At 42.2% G+C, this 19624-nt stretch overlaps 1 protein-coding gene across 10 annotated transcripts in view; it reads right to left on the minus strand.

Moving 5' to 3' along the window:
- The window catches only part of zfpm1 (zinc finger protein, FOG family member 1), a 264761-nt gene that overhangs the window by 30113 nt on the left and 215024 nt on the right, over positions 1-19624 (minus strand). For 6 of the 10 annotated variants that reach the window (XM_068049279.1, XM_068049282.1, XM_068049283.1 and 3 more), the window contains one exon: positions 5645-5747. The exons of 1 other annotated variant lie outside the window; for it this stretch is intronic. In XM_068049279.1, coding sequence (XP_067905380.1) covers positions 5645-5747 — 103 coding nt within the window. Of the gene's footprint in view, positions 1-1659; positions 1796-5644; positions 5748-19624 lie in introns of all 10 variants that reach the window. 3 more of the 10 variants (XM_068049287.1, XM_068049285.1, XM_068049286.1) reach the window with 1 other exon arrangement.

Consider the following 19624-nt stretch of genomic DNA (forward strand, 5'->3'; position numbering starts at 1 on the left):
GGAGCGAGAGTGTGGACTGCAGCATTCGGGGCATGTTGAGGTGAGAAAAAAGGTATAGAGAGGCATAGCTAGAGGAGTCAGTGGAAGGGAACAAATAGAGTACAACTGGCTAGGCATATGTCTGGTCGGGAGCAGATGCTATAGCGAGAGTAAAATGCCTGTGGTGAAGGATTAACTAGGGGAAGAAGAAATAGTTAATGTTGTGTCACATGGACAATTCAACAACATTAAGGATTGCTAAAATACCACAACTGTACAACATTACAGTCAGACCACATTACAAAGATTTTTAATTATATTTTCATGCTAACTGTTCAACATATGTTCTACAAAAGTACACTTTCTGCCCATGCACATGCAGTACATAAATTTTCTTTGAAATTTGTATCAGCAAAGAAGGATCAAGTGTTAACATAAATTATGTGATCAGTGGTTAGACAGGACTGGGTGTGCATGTCTTTTTTTAAAAAGAGGACAGAGTATCAATGGGACGGGGTGGGGAGGAGTTGGAGGTTGGGAGGGAACAGTACTTTCTATCTCGCAATAGCATCCTAGGATAACTCTTTAGGGAGAAGTGAGGACTGCAGCACAACTTCAAAGAGGTCAGAGAGCTGCTGAGCCATAAACTAGAACTGCAGATTTTCTAGTCAGTAGTGGGGTCAGGTGGCTCTAGAGCAGCCTCCAACAGCTTTAAAGTTGCATCCCTCTGGCCTCATGCTTCTTCATCAGTTATGTCCCTGATTGACCTAGCAACAAGAGAAATGAACTGCTTCCAAGTTTAAGTGAACTACTCAATTAATAAAGCATTAATCAAAGAAGACTATCTCTCTGCTGGTGTAGAATACCACTGTTATCAGCAGAAGATAATTTAGAACAAGGCTTTTTATAAAGTGGTAGCCTGGAAGTACACTTGGCTCACATGGGCATCATGAGCGGAAATAGAATCTTATAATGTTCGATAATTTCCACTATGTATAAACAAAAGACACGTTTGCATCTAAGGGAACCACTACCACATAGCAGCATAACCACATCTGTTACTAACCACAAAGGGTTTTATTTTGATAAATCATTATCACACCAATCTACAAGGCATCTGACTGCTACCACTACTCAGACTTAGTGGTTGCACCTCTCAATAAGAGAATATTCTCTACCGGACTTAGCAGAAATCTTAACAATGAAAAAACTAATAACCGTTTTGTTAATCAGTTGTAGAAATAAAAAAGAAACCACAAACGCTTGTGAACCAGGCAACTGAATTTAAACAAAGTTTACTTTTTTTAAAAACCTAAACTGCTTCACTGAGTTTTATTGTCATACAAATGGTCCAAGTCATTTATTGCCAAAATCCTTTAGAAGTTCCCTTCCTATTCACAATGTACCACTACAATTTGATTTTCCCCCGTGTTGCTATTTTCTTATTTAAAACAGACTTTTTTGTAATATCGAAATTGGTAAGTAGTCATTCATAAAGCATTCTTCACATTTGTATTTTAATATTGGATATTTGGAGCTTCATCCAGTTGTGTTGTACTGTATGTTTGTTTTAAACATAGCTAATTTAGTTTAACTAAGGATTCCTATGATCCACTAATCACCCTCAGGATCATTTTGAGAAGTTCACCCCATCAATTAGGGACCTTTTCTTCCGCTCACCAAGCACCAGCAGTTTCCTACTGCAGGCTTCAGAGTTCATCTTTTGCTGTTCACATTTTTTTGTCACTCCCATTCGAATTAGGTTGGTGATTAAATCGCAGCAGCAAACCATTTCTTCCATTCTGACTTCCAAAACCTGAATGTCAACAAAGGGAAGTTGCACAATGTGTATATAAATTTCAAGTAACAATGTGGTGGTTTTGTATAAATCCCCAGGAAGATCATCCATCCAGTCAGGGGAAGTGATGGAAAGTCTTTTGCACCTTATAATGGAAAGCCCTATACTGATAGATTCTCTGGAAAGATTACATGGGCTATCTGAAACAGTCCAAAAAACCCTTCAATTTCAAAGTAGAATTGATGGGTCGTGGTTGGAGAACTTGCTCAAGATACAAACCACTACATTGTGATCTAAGTTACCTAGACACTGTTAGTACCATGTGAGAAAAACATTTTATGTTTGGTAGTAGATGATGAATTGATTGTAGAAAGATTGAAATTCATTGTAAGGAGACTAAGCATCTAAAGATGCGGGAGCACCTCTTGTCTGCCCGTTAATGCCCTTTGGGGAAGAAAATCTGCTCTCCTTACCCAGTCTGGCCTACATGTGACTCCAGACCCACAGAAACATGGCTGACTCTTAACTAGCCTCTGAAATGGCCTAGCAAGCCAATCAGTTGTATCATAATGTTACAAGAAGAGAAAGAATAAAACCAGACGGACCAATCGGCATCGAACTATGCGCCAGAAACCAAAAAAGGCACATCCTGCCCAGTCAAACCTGCAAAGTTCTCCTCACTAACATCTGGTGACATGACAAAATGGGAAGAGTTGTCCAGTCGACTCATCAAGCAACAGCCTGACATAGTCATACTCGCAGAATCATACCTTACAATGTTCCAGACTCCTCTATCACCATCCCTGGCTATGGCCTGTTTCAGAAAACAGACCCACCAGAGGTGGTGGCACAGTGGTATACAGTCAGGAGGGAGTTGCCCTGGGAGTCCTCAACATTGACTCATGACCCCATGAAGTCTCATGGCATCAGGTCAAACATGGGCAAGGAAACCTCCTGCTGATTACCACCTATCACCCTCCCTCAGCTCATGAATCAGTACTCCCCCATGTTGAACACCACATTGAAGAAGCACTGAGGGTAGAAAGGGCACAGAATATACTCTGAGTGGGGGACTTAAATGTCCATCACCCAGAGTGGCTCCATAGCACCTACTGACTGAGCTGGCTGAGACCTGAAGGACATCGCAGCCAGATTGGGACTGCGGCAGGTGGTGAGAGAACCAACAAGAAGGAAAAACCTGCTAGACTCGCCCTCACCAATCTACCTGCCGCAGATGCATCTGTCGATGACAGTGTTGATAGGAGTGACCACCGCACACATTCCTTATGGACACCAAGTCCCATCTTCACACTGAGGATACCTTCCAGTGTGTTATGTGGAACTGCCATTGTGCTAAATGGGATAGATTCAGAACAGGTCTAGCAGCTCAAAACTGGGCATCCATGAGGCACTGTGGGCCATCAGCAGCAGCAGAATTGTATTCAACCACAATCTGTAACCTTATGGCCTGAAATATCCCTCACTCCGCCATTACTATAAAGCCAAGGATCAATCCTAGTTCAATGAGGAGTGTAGGAGAGCATGCCAGGAGCAGCACCCACGCATACCTAATAATGAGGTGTCAACCTTGTGAAGCTACAACACAGGACTACATGCATGCTGAACAGCAGAAGCAGCAAGCGATAGTGCTAAGCCATCCCACAACCAATGGATCAGATCAAAGCTCTGCAGTCCTGCCACATCCAGTCATAAATGGCGGTGGGCAATTAAACTAACTGGAGGAGGCGGCTCCACAAACAACCCCATCCATAATGGGGAGCCCAGCACATCAGTGCAAAAGACGAGGCTGAAGAATTTGTATCCATCTTCAGCCAGCGGTGCTGAGTGGATGATCCACCTCTGCCTCCTCCTGAGGTCCCCAGCATCAAAGATGTCAGTCTTCAGCCAATTCGATTCACTCCACGTAATATCAAGAAATGGCCGAAGGCACTGAATAATGAAAAGGCTATGGGCCCTGACAACATCCCAGCTGTAATACTGAAGACTTGTGCTCCAGAACTAGCTACACCCTTAGCAAAGCTGTTTCAGTACAGCTACAATGAGAACAGAAAGTGCGTGAAATACTCAGCAGGTCTGGCAGCATCTGTGTATGGAGAAACTGAGTTAACGTTTCAGATCTGTAGTCCTTCATCAGAACTGGCAAAAGTTAGAAATGTAACAGTCTTTGAGCAAGCGAAAGGAAGAGGGTGGGAAGTAAAACAAGGAAGGAAGGAAGGACTGTGAAAGGACAGAGGGGGGTGGGGGGGGGGGGGGGAAGAGATTAAATGACAGATATCATGAAACAGAATGCAAATAGAGTGCTAAATAGTTGTAGCGAAAGACAAAGCCTGAGTCCAGAGAGTGTGCTAATGGCAGAATAATGAACAGCTTTGTATGACAGCAAAAACATGAAAAATAAGTTTAAGACTAGCAATGGTTAAAAAATAATTTATATATATAAAAAAATATAAATAAACAAAAAATAATGGGGCTCATGGTCTGAAATTATTGAGTCCATAAGGCTGTGGAGTGCCTAATTGGAAGATGAGGTGCTATTCCTCAAGTTTGCGTTCACGTTCACTGGAACACTGGAGCAGGCCAAGGACAGAAATGTGGGCATGAGAACAAGGTGGTGAATTGAAATGGCAGGCAACTGGAAGCTCGCGATCATGCTTGCGGATCGAGCGGAAGTGTTCTTGAAAGTGGTCTTCCAATCTGTGCTTGGACGCCCCAATGTAGAGGAGACAGCACTGTGAGCAGTGAATACAGTATATTAAATTGAAAGTACAAGTAAATTGCTGCTTCACCTGGAAGGAGTGTTTGTACCCTTGGATGGTGAGAAGGTAAAAGGAGATGTTACACCTCTTCCGATTGCATGGGAAGGTGCCGTGGGAAGGGGATGAGGTGTCAGGAGTGCTGGAGGAGTGGACCAGGGTGTCGTGGAGGGAATGGTCCCTTCGGAATGCTGATAGGGAAGGGAAGGGGAGGGGAAGACGTGTTTAGTGGAGGCATCACGCGGAAATGGCGGAAGATGATCCTTTGGACGTGCAGGCTGGTGGGGTGGAAAGTGAGGATGAGGGGAACCCTGTCGCGGTTCTGGGAGGGAGGGGAAGGGGCTAGGCAGGAAATGGGTTGGACAAGGTTGTGGGCCCCGTCAACCACAGCAAGTCTAACAATAGGTCATCGATGTGAAAGCTTAACCCCGTTTCCCTCTCTACAGATGTCAGACCTGCTGTGCATTTCCAGCATTTTCTGTTCTTAATGCATTTCAAAGATGAAACAGTTAGCGTGATGCTCTTTTAGCAAAGTCAACAGCAGCGTGGCTCAACTTGGACAGCAACTTTTGGACATTCATGTTTAATCATGCATCAGCCCATCACCTGAAATTGTTGTAATGTTTATGCATAAATAATAGTTATTGGTCTCACTGTTATTTTGGAAGCAAAATCAAGCCTGTTGATGCAAAAACCAAATGTTGGCAGATGGACAGATTTCAAATTAGAAAATGCCTCCTTCCAATGTATATAGTGTTATAGAGTTTGTTTTCTTTTTAAAAAATGTAGTTTCTGCAGCAGCTAAATCAGTACTCTCAATAGAGTAATACAGAAGTAAAATAAAAACAAAATACTTCAGATGCTGGAAATCTGAAATAAAACCAAGAAGTGCTGGAGCAGAAATAAAATAGTTCCTTTTTGATGCATGAGCAATAATTACAACTGTTTACAGGGTCCTATTTTCCAATAGACTGGATAGTTTGAAAACTTAGGAAGGAAAATTTTCAATTATCAGAAAAGTAATACATTTAACCAAAATTAAATTTGGACAATCTATTATATACTTCAAAGAGTTGATGGAAAGAGCACACACCTTTGCAGTAGATGGTGCAATTGGCCAATTCTTCATTCACCGTTACTTTCAGTTGTTTTAACCAGCACCATTCATCTTTTAACTTCAGTGATGCAGTAACAGACTGTGAGGAGAGAAAATAACCAGTTTAGGAAACTGCTTTCCTATTTGACAATAGGTTTTGACCTCAGTTTGATAGATTGCACAAAATACAACATTGGTTGCCAATTTCTTTTATACAATGTCTATGATCATGAGCCAAATTAGTGCATTTATACTACTGTAGTGTTTGTGTGAAGCAATTTCATTTTGGACCAATGCTCAAGTTTTGTGTAAATGCATCCTAAAATCCAGAGTCTGGTGCCAACAACAATTTAAATTTATATAGCGCCTTTAACGTAATAAAACCTTCCAAGGCATTTCAAAGAGCATTGTAAAACAAAATATAACACCAAGCTATATAAAATATTAGGTCAGATGACTAAATGTTTGGTTAAAGAGGTAAGTTTTAAGGAGTGTCTTAAAGATGGAAAGTGAGGTAGAGAGACGGACAGGATTAGGGAGGGAATTCCAGTGCTTAGGGCCTAGGCAACTGAAGGCATGGCCACCAATGGTGGAGCAATTAAAATTGGGGGTGCTCAAGAGGTCAGAATTCGATGAGTGCCGATATCTTGGAGGGTTGTGGGTCTGGAAGAGATTACAAAGACAGGAAGGGGTGAGGCCATGCAGGGATTTGAAAACAAGAATGAGAATTTTAAAATCAAGGCATTGCTTGTCCAGGAGCCAATGTAGCAGAAGTGATAGGTGAACGGCACTTGGTGCAAGTTAAGATGTGGGCAACAGAGCTTTATATGACCTCAGTGTGTGGAATGTGGGAGAATAGTGAAGTCCAGAAGTAACAAAGGCATGAATGAGGGCTTCAGCAGCAGATGAGCTGAGACAGGGGTGAAGTTGGGTGCGGAGGTGGAAATAGGCAGTCTTAGAGATGGCACGTGTATGTGGTTGGAAACTCATCTCAGGGTCAAATATGACAAAAAGGTTGTGGATAGACTGGTTTAGTGTCAGACTGTTGCCATGGAGAGGCATGGAGTCTGGAGATAGGGAATGGAGTTTCAGTAGCAGGGGCTGAAAACAATGGCTTCAGTCTTCCCAATATTCAACTGGAGCAAATTTCTGCTCATCTAGTACTGGATGGCCAAATTGGAGGAGGGAGACACATCAATGTGAAGTAGAAATCCCATTGCAGTATTGTCAAACTTGTAGGATAAATGCACCTTAAAATATAAGTAAAGTCAGCTAAATAGTATAATTTCTAATAGCAAAAGTAAAACCATCAATAGAAACTCAATTTCACCATCTTATAACATTTCTGATAGATATTGTGACTTGAGTCAATGCTTTCAGTCATGATAGGGGCATCCTAGCTGTACATTTTCTTTTTGAAATGCGCAGACAATTTTAAAATAGGCAAAGTATTTGTCACCTCTTAGTGGCAAACATTTGAAAAAATATTGCATTAAAAATCTGAATAACTCGCACATTCTATTGCTTTATCCTACTCATGAACAAGTGACGATCGCCATTTTTCAATATCTAGCGAATTTGGCCAGAAAGTAAGGATTCCAAGAATCCCTGACAATATATAAGGATATGCTGCTATTGAATCATGATGTTCATAATTCTTTTCATAGTGCTTTCGAGATCTTAAAAATCTGGTTTATCAGTCATTATTACAAAAATGGTCCCAATATGAACACCTGCATCTTCATGCTGATGCATGATTAATAAAAATTGTTTGTTTTTTAGGTAAAAAGCCCCACATTTGAAAAAGGAGCACACAACAGAGTTTGAGAGATACTCCATCTTTGATAGAAGTCATTTGTAGTATAACAAAATACAAACCCTTCCCAGTGTAGAATAAAGTTCTCAGCCACAAGATGGCACCAATGATAGATTTATCCTTAGATTTTTTAATTTAGTTTTTTTCTCCAGACAACGGTTACAAAATTTCATAACTCAGAATTACAGTTTTCAGCCAGATTAAAAAGAATAAATAAATCTGGATTTCAAAGCAAAATAAAAATGGTGAAGGCTTTTTAAGTTTAGGTCATCAGGCTAGAATGAACAAGAATTTCTATACAAGAACCGGCTTACTTATACTGAAGTGGGTTTTTTGGTAAATTATTGCATAAGTAAAAAAAAAAGTACCACAAGATGGATATGAATGATACAATTTATAAAAACAGTTGCAGCAATGATAAAGGCTATTACACTAAAGTTTTACAATGGCAGCACCTCAAAGTATTCCTGCCAACAGCACTCAGTGTAAATGCTGTATGTAAGCCCATACCTGATGGCATCCTGGATCCAAATTCTCATGTATCTCAACAGCTGCCATCAAAGGCATTGCCAAACATGGGATCTTACCTACTGGACCACAATGAGCCTATGTTGGGACTGGCAGCACACCAGAGAAAACAGAGAGATTGATGCTTACAAGCTGTCATTGCATTTTAATGGCAAAATAGATCAATATGTCTCTACTATTTCAATTCATATCTTATCCCAGGCAAAGCAGGAAGTCACGAAAGAGAAAAAGGTTTGTTGGTTTGATAGTATCACAATAGTTATAAAAGGAAATGCAGCCCTAGGTATTGATTACACCAGTAGAAAGACAAGCCCCAACACTATTTGTTATGTTACTGCGTACAGAAGTTAAACATTTAAAAAAAGATAACTAGACCTTCCATTAAACCACACAGTTTATATAAAAAACATATTAATGTAAATCATCTGTTCGACCCAAGTTTTGATTTGATAAAAGGGTACAAGAAAAGTGCAGGGCAGATGGACCAGGTGCATAGTTTGCTGGGAAAGTCAGCATAGGCACAATGGGCTGGATATTCTCCTGTGCTATCAAGAATCTAACCACCTCCCCTTGACATTCATCGGCATTACCATTACTGAATCCCCCACTGTCAACATCCTGGGGATCACCATGAACCAGAAACTTAATTGGACCAGCCACAAAATTACTGTAGCTATAAAAGCATGTCAGAGGCTGGGTATTTTGTGGCGAGTGACTCGCCTCCCCTCCAAGTCACACACCATCTGACTTTGAAATATATCACTGTTCCTTTATTGTCACTGGTCAAAATCCTGGAACACTAACATCACTGTGGGAGTGCCTACACCAACTAACTGCAGCAGTTCACCAATACCTTCGCAAGGGCAATTAGAGATGACCAATAAATGCTGACCTTGCCAGCACTACCCACATCCCATGAACAAACTAAAAAAAACAAAAAAATTCTTATGATTCTAATTGCTTGGTATACTGAGCAGTGCACATAAGCAGAATCTAATTAGCTGTGAAATACATAGTAATTAATAAAAGTTCCCTCCACCCAAAATGCATTTAAATGAATATGTCTCTGTACTTTGCAAAATAAGTTATTTTCTCATCTCTAGTCTTGCTCTTCCATCTGCTTCTGAAATTACTCAGTGCTTGACAATGATGCTGACATCCGCAATCCTGAAATCTCTCACATCCTTTTCCTATGAATGTTAATGATGGTGAAAATTTTAATCTGGGATGATCCCCGAGCTGTTGCTGAGCTGATGATATGAAATCTAATTATTCAGCCTCAAACCAAGAGCTCCAGTCATCATTGAGAACTCATCAGTGCAGTAGCCAGAATTCAAAGCCAGTTGCAATATCCAACATTCACTGCAAAACTTTTACCAAAAATAAAGAACATAGTTTTCTTATGCATAGCAGAAGGCATGATTTAGTTTTGGTTTGGTCCAGCCAACTAAATATAATTATATTTCAAGAAGCAAATAGATTCCCAAGAGAACCTTTCATCATTTTTAAAAACCAAACCTTCAACAGGAAAGTTAGCAATTGGCTGGCAACCACCTTTTCCCCCATTCTTAATTGTTCACCTCTTTGGAGGTGGTTAGGATGGGGAGAAAGAAATTCAAGTTGGACAAAGACTTTCTTTGTAAAGTTAGACTGTTACTTTTCATAAGAAACTGAACAGCCTAACCAAGGACTTATGAAACCAGATACACTGCTGTTGCAGTCACTGGTATGCTCTAGGACCTATTGGTAGCCTGAGTGTTTTGGAAGATGTGATATAAATCCAACTATATAGAGTTATGCACCTAACTTCTTACATTTTAAAAACCCCCCTGCCTGCTGAATTTCCAAATGCTGCTGCAGCAAGTTTCTAACTAAAAGAATCCACAGTTTAGATGATCCAAAACTAGTTACATGATCTACATATTTATCCTAATGAATTTCCTGGTCATTTACATTAGCTACCAAACATTAGTTCATCATTAAACAACAAAATAACTTGATAATATATTATTTGTTCACCATAGATATGGGCTTTCCCAATTTTTGATTGCAGTTTAATTTCCACGTCCAATGCTCCCACCAACTTATCTTCAATTGTGTTCTAATCTGGCTTATTCCATGGTGCAAGCAGCAATGGACAAGGCATCCCCAAATAAGAGGCATTTATGGAAGGTGAAATGAACCACTGAGTTAAAAATACCACTCACCAGCTAGGAGATACATTATTACATTTTCTTAAATGAGTACACCTGAAGGCTTGGGCAGTTGTGGGGTGGGGAAATATGAAATAAAAGCAGGAAATGCTGGAAATACTCAGCAGGTAGCATCTGTGGAGAGAGAGAGAGAGAGAGACACACACAGAGTTAATGGGCGGAATCTTACCGCTTTAGTCTCTGGTGAAACACCGGGACCATTTTTGAGTCCCGAATCCAACCTTTGGATTAGAGGGCCTTCTGGTTGCTCTCTGCCAAAGCAAACTGCGCTCTCCAACCAATTATGGAGGGTGGGTGGGAAGGCGTGGCCATTTTGTCAGAGGAAGAATTTCTGTTTCAAGGGAACATGGCATGTTTCAGAAAAGCTCACCAGCTCTTGGATTTTTCAGGCTGCAGCAACCCACAAGAATACAGCAGAGACCTGGGAAGATTCCCCCCACCCCGCTGGGCACCCCAGGTGTCTCACTCTTACCCGGAAGTCCAGCTGAGGGGCTGAAGCGAGGCGAGTTCTCCTAAGCACAGGAGGAGGAGAATAGCCTCTCCATCGAAGCAGGCTTGGATGGAAGTGATCAACATGAGTGCATTCCCTCCAACCTGGAGACTGTGTAATAAGAGGATCCAGGATCTTAGGAGGGCATGACAGGTGAGGGGCATAACACTTTCAGGTGCCAATCCCCACACTCTGACTTGTCCAGCAGCATTCTCATGCACAGCACGCCTCAGGTCAACATGCCTTGTAGCTCCATTCAATCCTCTCTCTGCAGACACCTCACATCCTCATCTGAGCAGTCAATACACAGACTTGCCCTCAGCCCTCTCACACCCATGCCTCACAGACACCCTCCACAAATGGTGTCCTTCCCTCCTCTACATACAAGCCATTACCAGCACTCACACCTCCCTGCTCTCTCTCCTTGCAGATAAGAGCACACAACTTGATGAGAGGCAGTGATGCAGGGTCAGGGGTGGTAGTCACCTTGTCAGCTACTGGCAATGTATGCCCACCTAGGCCACTGGAAAGGAGGTCTTGTTCCATAAAGATGCAAGTGTCAGCAGTGACCTGCCATGACAGCCTGAGCTTCCTGAGGCAAAGTACTCCGACATGTTGAGAAAGCTGATCCTTTGCCTGTACACCCTGTGTTGGGGGTCTTACCTCCTTGCAGCTGGATCTTGGTGGCTATCTCCTTTGCCCTGTGTGGGGCATGTGGCTGAGAAGGCAGCTGCTGCTGTTGCTCGAGCAGATGGTGGCAGTGAGCCCCCTGTCCTTGACCCTCAACAGAGGTGGACCATGAAGCTGCATAAGCTGCTTTCATGCTACTCTGAAGGCTGGCATAAGGGAAGGGCATCTGAAGGTGGGTGAAGTGCTTGACAAGCGAAGTGTCTTCCAAGCAGATGGCAATCACCTGTCAAGCAGTGATAGCACTGTCTAAGAGAAAGAGTGTTTAGAACAGTAGCCTCTCACCAGGCCATGGCTGGAGCTCTTCAGTGTAACTGATCAAAGCCTTCCCAGCTTGTCAATTTCACTGAGAAATTTCTTCCCGGTATGCACTCGCCTTCTCTAACCTGCCGAGTTGCAGACACAGTGTGGGGCTGATCCACTTTTGGAAAAGAGGGAATTCATGTGTAAAATTGCTCCCAATTACCTTCTTAGGTACTTCAATTGGCTTCCTGCCTCAGCCGTGGGGGTTTGTGACTTCACTACCAACCCGCCCCTGGGAAAGATGGAAGGAGGCAGGAACACATAAGGACACCGGCCCGATGACATTTTCTGCAATTTTCCCAGCACCCTTTCCCACTGAAGCTGCCTCCCCGGGCCTGGGAAAATTCCACCCCAGGGTTCAGTTTGAAGACCCCTTTTTAGAGGGGGAAATATACTTGGAGTGGGGGAAGAAAAGGTTAAGAGGAGTAATGCGAAATGAAAATGCTTCCCACAAAAAGTTTATCCAATTAAGCTTAAGGGATTGTTTTATGCAATGGCAGCATCTATCACACAAACACATGGTTAGAGGTGGAATATAAGAGCAGGGAGTGCATCTTATTAGTGGCACTGTGATATCAATTTCATGTCAATACGCAGATACAAATTAACTTTGTTGTGCAAGACAAGAGTGGAAACGTCCCTCATTACATGCTGATCGGATGTTATTCAATTAGCACGTTAATGGTCTTTTAAATCTGCCAGCTGTTTTATGGAATATAGTGAATCCTAGAACTCTTGTTCAAAGCCATCTTTAACTAGGATTGTAAATTATTCTTCAGAATCCAGTTAAAAAAAATTACAGCATATAGCTGCAGACGAATTAAAACTGAGTTAATCATAAAGAGTAACATATTCATTAAAAACCTAAGTTTACATTTTTAATGAGATTGTACGATAACCTAGTATACTGGTCATAGCATAGTGCGTTGAGCAAACCTTGTTGATTGATGAAATAGTGCAGGTTACCAACAATTGCTGAAAATAGCTTATTACAAAGTATTTAAAACACCAAATTCAAAAATATACAATCACAACTTGGAAAGTTACAAAAATTTACATCAACAAACAAAAAAATGTGCTCATCTGAGTACTGAAGAAACTACAGTTTGAAAAATTGTCTGTACATGCATGCCTATTTTAAGTGCATCTTTTAATTTTTTCACATGAAATTTGGAACTTCTAGTACATGTAACACCATTAGCTCTTCAGTCAAATAATTCCCAAGGCTCAAAACACGGCTCTGGTATCCTGGCTTACAAAGGACTCCATATTTTTAAAGAGTTGAAGGAAAACTATGACAAGAGCACAGTGCTGGTAATATTAACCAGACCGTCTCAAATACATATCATACACAAACATGTTCCATACCACATCTTTATCATCTGCTTATCACTAATTTATCAGGCTTCTCCCGATGCACTACAGGTTCAGATACTTAAGACTTGCTGAGCTGTTTAATTTATCACACTTTGTAGTTCTGGAAAGCATCCATCAAACAGTTGAGTTTCTTTGGAAGGAAAAGACATTTTTTTTTTTAAAAAAGAGTTTTTAGGAAACTTCACAGATAACATGAACATAACATTTAACTACAATGTAATATCAAAAAGTTGTGATGCAAAGCAACAAGCCTGACTTGTGCAATCAAGCCATGCAAACAGGAAAACAGGTTCCCAAAAGTATAATGTATTGATCAACGAATTTTAACAACTGAACTTGAAAAAAACTTTACCTTTAAAACAGTTCAGCAAAGTAACAAATTTGAGATTTGAAAATGAAATGTACATGGCGAAAATATTACGAAATTTCCATTAATTATTCTGTTGCATAATCAGAACTTTTGACCTTAGTAAGTCAGAGCTACCAAATTAACATAAGGTATTTTCTTGTTTTGAGCAGCAGGTAGTGTATTACTTACATTAACCCATTGGGAACTGGCGATGGTCTTGTACCAAAAGAAAAATGGTGTAATTTGGATCAGTACCACTACACAAAACTACCTGATTAAAAATTTACATTCATATCGTATTAAAAATTCAGATTTCAATTGCATACTAACAAAATCATATCAAGTTCCAAAGCAAATCACCTAGAAAGAACTGACTTCATTAAACTATAAATCAGACCACAACCTGGCTTGGGGAGGGTCAGTTGTGTTTCAAATATTCAGATAATAAACCTTGCGAGGGCAAGGCATTTCTTTCTTTCATACTTGCACCACTACAAACTGATCTCAATATGGAACCAATTATCTTTTCCCACAATGCTCAACCAAATGATCAGCAAAAGGGAGGAAAAATATAAAGTTACTCCTGACAACGCAGCACCGCGCTGACATCATCAGAGCGCGCCCAACTTTGCACATGCGCAGAACAGACCCTTGCTGGCAGTATGGTGCTGCGCATGCGCAGCCTATGTCAGCATCGGACTTGCCTGGACTAATCTGCGCATGCATGAAAACGTCATCCTATTCTGCAACGTTTGCTTGTCACTCACTCCCGCCTCGCCACTTCTCCCCCCGACCTGTGGGCCACTCGATCCCCGCCTCGCCACTTCTCCCCCCTCGGCCGCTCGCTTCCCACTTCACCTCCACTGCCGAACTGTGGGCCACTTGCTCCCCGCCTCCCTACTTCTCACTTTTCTGTCTGCCTCTGCTCCCTACTCCCTTCTGCAATCACCGTCACTCTGCCCCGCATGGAGGAAGCTGGTGGGGGGGTGGGTGGGGGGGGGGAAAAGAGAGTGACAAGATAGGCAGGAGTGGGGAGCAGAAGCGGGAGGGAGCGGGGAGACGAGTGGGGGAAATGAGGCGAGTGGCCGAGGTCAGGGGAGGAGGGTAGAAGTGGTGAGGAGGGGAATGAGCGGCAAACAGACGGGTGGAGGAGGCAGCGGTAAAGAGAAGTGTGGGAGCAGGGTACTGTTGGGGTGGGCTGGAGGCGGCAATTGCAGCCATTGAGCAACGCCATCTTACTACTGACAGCTGCCAAAAATGTCGCAGACAGTGACATTTCAATGCATGAGGCTGCATTTGTGCATGTGCAAGTACTGCACCACCTAGTGATTGCATTGCCAGCAAACACAGCCAGAAAAATATCATTTGTGTAATACTTAAGTACTTGATTCCTAATTGGGTCTTTCCAAGTTATTTCCATAGCTTCCTGTTTCTGCTTGTATTTCCTTGTTAGCTCACTCACATAAGCAGAGAAGCAGGCTTAAGATTAAGGTGAAAGCTCCAGTTAGGTTATCCAATGTGTAACAGAGCTCTGCAGACCTGGAAGTTCCAACATTCAATTCTAATTCTACACACTGCTGACTGATACCAGCCAGAGAGGTGTGGTGCTACAGATATTTGTGCTCCAGGATAAAGAAGGAAAACTGGCCAGAATTCCCATTTCTGATCATCGAGCCATCGTGATGGAAGTGCACAGATGTTGATGTCAGGTGGGGACATCTGTGACAACCCATCAGTCCCATTTCAGGTCATTATATATTATTCCCTTTATTAGAAATTTATAGCTTGTCAATATTGTGACAATTCTAATTTGGTCCGGTTTCTGGGAAGGCAGTAGGAGAGAGGGTAATGTTGTCTGCAATTTGAAAAGGAAATGATTCGTTCCTGTTATGTCAATTGCTTGTAGGCTGCAGCCCGTACGACTCCCTCCATCCCCAACCATCAAGACAAAACAACTTGACTGTTTTGAAAAATGATAATTTAGGACAAATCAAGTTGCATCATATAATAAAGGCAGTGGATAATGTGTCTGTTCAGGTAATAGAAATAATTAACATCGATCACCAGGGTGTCATGGACCTATATTTATCGCCTATAAACTTTGTAATTGTCTTATCAGGAAGATGATTCTTGCAGTTTGGCTTTGTGAAGTAACAAATTGTTTATCAGGACTTTGAATAGCCCACATAGTGCCTTTTGTATTCTGTCTTTGGTTGATATTTGTGATTAATTGTGGAGGTAGCTTTTTATTTTCCTTTTGTATTGACTCAATAACAAAAGGAAAGGGAGGCTTAAAAACTTGCATTGTGCCCCACATTATTGGTTTCCATCTCACTGTACTGCTATACTGGCCAGAGACAAGTGGTAGACTTAGTGCTGTGCTTTTTACTTATTTGTCAGGATGTGGGTGACACAGGAAAAGCTGCGGTTACTGCCCATGTCAAGTCGCCTCGAGAAGGTAGTGGGACTTCTCCTTGAATGATTCCTGTCCTTGTGTTAAGGGTGCCCGATAGCAAATTCCTGAATATTGGCCCAGTGACACTGAAGGAACAGCAACATCCATCCAAATTAGGATTGGAGCTGATTGTGTTCCCACAATATTGCTGCTTTTGTCCTTCTTGATGATCGACGACATGGAGAGGGAGCTGCTGTTGAAATAACTATGGTGGGATGCTGCAGTATATCCTCTACATGATGTATTACAGTGCACCAGTGAAAGAGGGATGGATACCAAGTCCTGTGGCAGCAGCACTGTTCCAAGTGAACTGCTGCGCCTTGGATAATGGCAAGCTTCTCGACTGTGGTTATGGCTGCACCCAACCAAGTGAGCATTCCAGCACACCCCTGACCTGAGTGTCGTAGACGTGGAGAAGTTTTGAGGAGTCAGGTGAGCCATTCATTGTAGATTTGTCAGTCTTTAGGCTGCTTTTGTCGCCACGGTGTCAATATAGCTGATTCAATTCAGCTTCTGGTCAATTCAATGCTGCCTCTTAAGAGGTTGAATGGGAGACTGGGTGATGGTGGATGCCTTTGAACATCAAGGGGAGATGATTGGGCTCTCTTTTTTTCGAGATTACCACCAAGCAAAATTGTCACTTGTCAGCCCAAGATTGAATGTTTTCCAGGTTCAGCTGTAGGCTACTTCATTATCAGAGGAGTTGGGATCAGAACTGAACACTGGAATAGTCAGAGAACAGCCCCATTCCTGACCGTAAGACAGAGGGAAATAGTTGATGAAGCAGCTAATGATAGTTGTGCTAACAACGCTTCTCTGAAAAACTCCTGCACTGATGTCTTGGAGCTGTAGTGTCTTGCCTCTAACAACCACAACCATCTTGATTTGTCTCAGATAAAACTTCATCAATGACATGGTTTTCTCTCTGACCCCCCGAGACTTCATTTTTGCTTGGGCTTTGGTACCATACTCAGCCAACTGTTACCTTGAGGTTAAAGGCAGCAACTCACGCCTTTCCATTGGCATTCAATTCTTCAGTCCATTTCTGGATCAACTCTGCTACAAATCCAGTGATTTTAGTGCAATTCAAACTGAGCATTAGTGAGCAGATAATTGTTGAGCAGTTGTCACTTGATTACACTGTTGCAATTCCTTCCATCATTTTACTGATAATTGGAAGGGGGCTGATAAGCTACTAATTGGCTAGGTTAGTTTTATCCTTTCAAAATCTTGTCTTCATTGACTGGTGTTCCAATTTTCCCATTCAAGTCCTGAGCCCAGCATTGGGCTCATTTCTGAGATGTCAGCCCAGACATGAGAGCGGCAGGACATCGGGCACAATCTTCTTGGAGAAGGCCAGTTAATAAGTTGTCTTCAGGAGTACCGTCCAATTAGTGACACCTGCGACCTGAGGCTGTGCGAGGGCCAGAGTGCCTGAGGTGAAGGACAGCCAGCAGACCCACTGTGAATGCTTTGCGCTGCTGGGGTGAATGGAGGAGAGGACGGCACAAGATAGAGGTGCCATACTACTGACAGGATCAGCAGCCAATTCCTCACACCTAGAACTATCCGGTGGATCCGTCAGCAGATGACAAGTAAACAATTGCAAGCATTTGCCAGTGGATTTTCTGAGGATTGCCAATTTTGTCCTTTAAAGTGACCACTGCATATGAATCTCATGGCACTCCAACCATCCGCTCCGCTCGCACTTTGTCAGTAGATCAGCTGCAGATAGAGCGTGGGTTCTGTACACAGCCAGCAAAATTCCACAGCCTTCAAAAATGCCCCCTAATTGCCTCCATAATTCCCTTAATTGGCTTCTCGACACTGATGCGTGGGTTGCCATCACCTTTCTGAAGCCACCTCTGTTTTTTTTATTGGTTCATGGAATGTGGTATTGCTGGCTAGACCAGCATTTATTGCCCATTCCCAATTGCCCTCGAGAAGGTGGTGGTGAGCTGCCTTCCTGAATCGCTGCAGTCCATGTGGGGTAGGTACACCTACAGTGCCGTTAAGAAGAGAGTTCCAGGATTTTGACCCAGCGACAGTGAAGGAACGGCGATATAGTTCCAAGTCAGGATGGTGTGTGGCTTAGAGGGGAACTTGCAGGTGTGGTGTTCCCATGCATTTACTGCCCTTGTCCTTCTAGGTGGTAGAGGTGGGTTTGGAAGGTGCTGTCTAAGGAGCCTTGGTGTGTTGCTGTAGTGCATCTTGTAGGTGGTACATACTGCTGCCACTGTACATCAGTGGCGGAGGGAGTGAATGTTTGTGGATGGGGTGCCAATCAAGCGGGCTGCTTTGTCCTGGATGGTGTTGAGTTTCTTGAGTGTTGTTGGAGCTGCACCCATCCAGGCAAGTGGAGAGTATTCCATCACACTCCTGACTTGTGCCTTGTAGATGGTGGACAGGCTTTGGGGAGTCAGGTGGTGAGTTACTCGCTGCAGGATTCCTAGCCTCTGGTAAAAGTGCAAGGAGGCGGGGCCACACTGGGGAGCCAGCCTGAAGCATCTATTTGCCATTTTCTCAGACCCCCCACCTGCAAACCCTCCTCCAAGGTGCTGGGAAAATACCCCCGCCCACCTGCCAAGTATTCTGTTCGATACTCTTTCAGTTGATTTTTGTTATTCGTCTCTTTTTTAAAAAAATTACCTATTTTGTGCCTTTGTTTTATTTTCTACCAGTTTTGGAGAGAACAGGAGTGCATGATAGTCTCTGAACTATTTCCAGTGCATCAGTAACAAGGTTTACTGCTCGCCCTGGAGCCTGCCATTCTAGATTACCTTGTTCAGTTCATAGGAATTTATGCCTTGCCTATGGAAATGATCTTTTGCATTGGAAGAGAGAAAAAAAGTATCTGGAATAAGGGCAAATCAGAACAGACGCAAACATGACTGCCTCCTACCATTGAATTGTCTGCTGACTTCACTGTGACAGTACATGCTGATATTGGCCACTTCAGCAGAAGATGCCCAGCACCTGCATAACTTCACACCAGCAAGAAATCAATATCTTCAAGAGAAATGGGGAAGGGCAAAAATGACAGGGAAACACACAGACCAATAGTTCCCAGACCAACTGCTTCCTTTTGTACAAAAGACTTTTTTGGCTGCTTAAATCACTACCGATGAAGTGAACACCGTCTGGTAATCCACCTAAATAGAAGTGAACTTAATAACATTCATTCTCAAATTTAAAACACACTATTTATGTAACTTACAGTGATAGTAATCAAATTTTAAAAAAGGATTATTTGAGAAAAAGCTAAACCTTTGTGCAGCCAGCGTCTACTAAATGTAATCCCACATTTCAACGTTGGTCAAAATCTCACACAACAACATTTTTAAAAAATAGGTCCACAGTGCCATTGTTTGTACTTGATTCCAGTTTATGGAATTGCAAATTCTCTAGGCATGTAGGGCAAAAAAATCCATAAAATATTATTTGTGTAGGTGAAGAAATAGAAAACAGGTAACACATTTAAACACAAGATTTTTAATGTAAAGTTTAAAGAATATCAAAATGTGCAACAACAAAGTTTGAGAAAGTCCTCAAAATTCCAGTTTGGCCATGGTTGGTTTGAAGCAATTGCTATATTTACAATCAGAATGCTAAAAATATGTTGAGTAATACTCAACTGCAAACAGAATTCAACCACACATTTTCCTCCCCTCATTTTCTTCTGATAAAAATAGTATTAAAATAATTTGGGGAATAAAAAAAAAGGGAACACTTTCATTGCAACACTACACCTGCCCTTTA

This window comes from Heterodontus francisci, chromosome 17 (genome assembly GCF_036365525.1).
Source record: "Heterodontus francisci isolate sHetFra1 chromosome 17, sHetFra1.hap1, whole genome shotgun sequence".
NCBI lineage: Eukaryota > Metazoa > Chordata > Chondrichthyes > Heterodontiformes > Heterodontidae > Heterodontus > Heterodontus francisci.